The following is a 4,842-nucleotide window of genomic DNA, read 5'->3' on the forward strand; positions in this document are numbered from 1 at the left end:
GAACCCCATAGAGAACCTGTGGGATATTGTGAAGAGAAAGTTGAGAGGCGCAAGACCCAACACTCTGGATGAGCTTAAGGCCGCTATCGAAGCATCCTGGGCCTCCATAACACCTCAGCAGTGCACCTCACAGGCTGATTGCCTCCATGCCACGCCGCATTGAAGCAGTCATTCATGCAAAAGGATTCCCAACCAAGTATTGAGTGCATAACTGAACATGATTATTTGAAGGTTGGCGGTTTTTGTATTAAAAACACTTGTCTTTCATTGGTGGGATGAAATATGCTAATTTTTTGGGACAGGCATTTTGGGTTTTCATGAGCTGTATGCCATAATTATCAGTATTAAAACAATTAAAGACCCAAAATATTTAGTTGGTGTGCAATGAATCTGAAATATATGAAAGTTTCATTTTTATCATTACATTATGGAAAATAATTACCTTTATCACAATATGCTAATTTTTTTAGAAGGACCTGTAGAATCTCAAGGGTTTGCTTTGGGAAACTGATTCTTACCAACTGTGACTGTCAAGATACATTTTCTGTCCCACTTACATGTCTGATGCCTGCAGTTTCACCATCAGGAGGTCAGTTTGACACATCAGCATACATGTAAGTTATTATCTTCATTTATCAACTCCATGACTTTTCTGTTATAGAATATCATGTTGGTCAACAAAGTAGACTCTAGTTAGCCAACTACAAAATAATGTTAGTAGTAATGTTAGTACTTTGTTAGCTAGCTTACTAAGCTAGCTAGCATTACACTAGCTTAGTAAGTCAGCTGATATTACTGCATTTGTTGTGTAGAGACTCACTGTATTCACAGTTCCTTGTAACAAATGCTAACCTGTTAGGTAACCTATTATATCATTATTGAATATTGATTGGTGTGTGTGTGTGCACATGCATATCTGTACCTTTACTTACATATAAATGCACAGACATTTACTTATATAGTTACATATTGATTTGTAGTTTTGTGTCATTCAAACATTGTCTGTTTTATGGTTTCTCATCTAGATTATCATGGCTACTTGGAGGACAGCTAGGATACCCGAAGACCTTGCTCGAGATATGATCCTGAATGGATGGGATGAAGAGCCCATCGGTGGGACTGACTCGGGATCTGACATCTCGGATGTAGAAGACACAGATTATTGTCCACCTGGACATGTCAGGCTGTCTGGGAACCAACCTGCATTTGCTGAACAAGATCAGTCAGACACAGAGGAGTCCTCTAAGTCCTCTAAAGAGGGAATGGATATTGTGTCCAACAGAATGAGCCACAAGGGCTCTTACTGGGCAGCGTTATCTCCCACTCAGGCTAAAACACCAAGCCACAATTTACTGAGAAGTCGGTCAGGGCCTGTACCTGGGTTTAGCACCATCTCTCAAATAGATGCATGAAGACTGTTTATCACTGATAGTACATTAGAAGAGGTGTTGACATGCACAAACATGGAGGGAAGAAGAGTCACAACAAACAGAGGCAAAGAGTGGAAAAATCTAAGCAAAGAGGAGTTTATGGCCTTCATTGGATTGACCATTCTTGCAGGAAGTGAGAAGACCTGGGATGCACCGATCCGTGTGCTCTTTGGGAGTCCTCTACACAACCCAAGGTACCCTGAACCTACCAACCTATATCACTGAAGCAATTGGAAGGTGTGGAGTGACTAAAGTTGCAAACAAGTAACAGGAGAGAGGCACAAAGGGCCAACAGAAGAGAAAGAGGTGCCAGATGTGTCAAAGAAACAAAGATTGCAAAGCCACCAATTGGTGCTGAAAATGCAGTACACCAGTGTGCAATGGTCACAGCCAAAAGCAAATGGTTTGTGACAACTGCACACATTGAATAGATAAAAGACATTTGTGTGGGCACATGTGAGTGGACAGTGTTCTGGTCGTATGTTCATTCTCTTTTTTGTCCTTCAGACAGACGGACATAGTAACAATAATTTTTGAAGATTTTTTATGTTATTTCTTGTGAAAAAATATTATAAAAAGTTATGAATAAGCATGTTAAATGTAAAATCTGTCTTTTGTTGACCCAAATATAATAAATATAATCACCTTTAACCAAAATTAAAGACATCCTTTAAATTCATTGCAAAAACACATCGATTCTAATTGGGGTCATTTTTGACTCCACTCATGGAAGAATGAAGGTACTAGTCGTTCATGCATCCAAGGGTTAAAGCATGTTGTTGACCAGTTAATCCTTTATCTCTCAGCCTAGATAATGTTTTTGATCAATAATAACACAACCATGTTATTGTTGATGTTTTGTTCTAATGTCAATTAGGCAGATGATCAGAGCCCTAAACCCCAGAGGACCACAGAGAAGATTCAGGAAGAAACGCAGAGGTGTAGAAGTCTGCATCAGCCCTAACCTCAGTGAATCCAGTGACCTGGTGGTGGAATGTGAGGGACAATATGTCAGTGCTATTAAACTTGACAACTAGGTATCTATGCATGCAACAAGCATCATCCACACTCTCAGAGTGAACATTTTCTACTGCTGGAGACACCATCAGCTAGGAGCGGGCTTGTTTGTGTCCAGAGAAAGCAGACATGTTGATTTTTCTGAAGATAAACTGTTATGTGAAAAGGTCCTCAGTGTGTAGCAGTGAGCATTAGACACTGACGTGTCACTGGTTTGCAACTGGTCTTTTGACCTGAAAATTATTTGTTTATTTTTATGTAAGAAAACTGCTTGGAATAGAAATACCTAAGATAAAAAATAAAACTCACAATTTGTACTGTAATGTGTAACGTAATTTTATTCTTGTTAGAATTAATAGTAATTACAAAATTGGTACCGAAAAAGAACTGTCCAGGAACCGACACCGAAGTGAAAGGTACTCAGCCCCAACGGTCCCATATTTCAGGTATTTTTCATTTTCTAACCACCCGATCTCATCCAAAGACCTTACTAAGCTCTGTCCAATGCATTTATAAGGCTTCTTCTGTGGCTGAAACTTTCACTTATCGTTTTGTTGGACGTTCCCAACTTTCTGACAACTGCCTGATAACAGTTCTGCTATACCTGTGATGCCACCACCTGTTGCCCCTTCTAAACGTGTTAGCTCCTTACATTTACTGAGCCACTATTGGTCAGTATGTGGACTAAAGCAGGTCCAGATCAGAATATTCCTTTTGGGTCTTAAATTTTTATTTTTGTGTCAGTGTGTGGATATCCTTAAAAATGAAATGTTACAAATGGTACAACAAAGTCGTCAGGTCCTCTGGACGGTTTCTTTTTGTTGAAACCTTTCATCTTTCATCCAAAAGACTTCCATCAGTCCAAGGAGCCACAACAAACTCAATCTTATATATAGGTATAGCACTTTCACATAGTGGGCCAACCAGTTTTTTGGATGAAAGACGAAACGTTTCAACAAAAAGAAACCGTCCAGAGGACCTGACTTAACTTTGTTTGGATCTTTTACCTGGATTACTGAGCATGAACTTTGATATTACAAATGGTAGGGAACCTCATAATTATATAAAAAAAATATTCAAAAAAGGTTATATGGAATACAGAATTTCAAGTACTAAAAATGAGGTTAGTTTTGTTTCTAACAAAACCATCAAAAAGCAGCTGTACCTGCAGTAGTCCTTCTGGTCTGGTCGAAGCCGGCAGATCTTCAATAAAAAGGTGTTTTTTCTCTGTGCTGCGGCAGACGTTAAGGTGGCAGCCAGGCTCCAGCATGTAGCCGTTTATCAGACGAATGGCCTCATTAGCTTGGGCCACAGTGCCGTATTTGGCATAGGCAAAGCCCCGATTCTGACCGCTGAAGTTCATCATTAGACGAAACTCCCACAATGGCCCCACGGTGCTGAACAGAGGGATCAGCACATTCTCATAGGCGTCATGTGGGATGTGACTGATGAAGACCTCACAGCGAGGTCCTGGGATCGGACCATCCCACACTACCAATGAAGAAGAAACAAGACTGGCTGGTTATTTACAACTCAACTTAATCAAATCCATGTATGATCATACATAGAGAAGCAGGTACAGTGGTGCTTGAAAGTTTGTGATCTCTAGTATAATTTTCTATATTTCTGCATAAATATGACCTAAAACATCGTCAGATTTTCACACTAGCCCAAAGAGAACCCAGTTCTCAAAGAAGCCCGGGGTAACTTCTAAGCAATTGAAGACCTCTCTACCATTGGCTAATGTTAATATTCATGAGTCCACCATCAGGAGAACACTGAACAACAATGGTGTGAAAGGCAGGGCTGCAAGGAGGAAACCACTGCAATGAAACCTTTAGCAGAACCAGGCTCAGAACAAGCGGCCATCTGCTTCAACTGGCTGCATTTGAGAGAAACAGGAAGGAGGAACAGATACACAATGGCAGGTCAAGAATCAAATGTTACGATAGAAATAGTATCAAATGAAAAATATTAAATTTTAACAATTCATTTACAAAAATGAGGTCAATTTGTCCTCTAGTAGTCTAAACTTAAGGCAGCATAACAAACCAACCCTAATTATAGGATTTATCAAAAAGGAAAGTCTTTAACCCCAGTCAAAACTGGACAATGTGTCAGCCTTATGGACAGAAACTGGAAGTGTGGAAGTCTGTCCTGAGGAGCTGCTATCGCTGTGTGGTGGACAGTGTCCTCTGCACCTGCAACACCGTGTGGTGATGCAGGTGCAACACGTGACTGAGGAACATTCAGAACAAGACCACCAGGCTCAGAAACAGTCTCTTCCCTGCAGATGTCAGACTGCTGAACTCGAGCTGCACTTAATTCAGCTTCATCTTATGTTTTTAAATTTTATTATATACACACACACACACACACGTGTGTGTGTATATAT

General features: G+C 40.2%; 1 protein-coding gene across 1 annotated transcript in view; it reads right to left on the reverse strand.

The window, feature by feature from the left end:
* The window catches only part of dnd1 (DND microRNA-mediated repression inhibitor 1), a 57,102-nt gene that overhangs the window by 39,684 nt on the left and 12,576 nt on the right, over positions 1–4,842 (reverse strand). The window contains exon 3 of the mRNA XM_037675105.1: positions 3,613–3,938. Within this exon, the coding sequence (XP_037531033.1) occupies positions 3,613–3,938 (326 nt within the window). The remainder of the gene's footprint in view (positions 1–3,612; positions 3,939–4,842) is intronic.

This window comes from Nematolebias whitei, chromosome 4 (assembly GCF_014905685.2).
Source record: "Nematolebias whitei isolate Nwh7 chromosome 4, NemWhi1, whole genome shotgun sequence".
Taxonomy (NCBI): domain Eukaryota; kingdom Metazoa; phylum Chordata; class Actinopteri; order Cyprinodontiformes; family Rivulidae; genus Nematolebias; species Nematolebias whitei.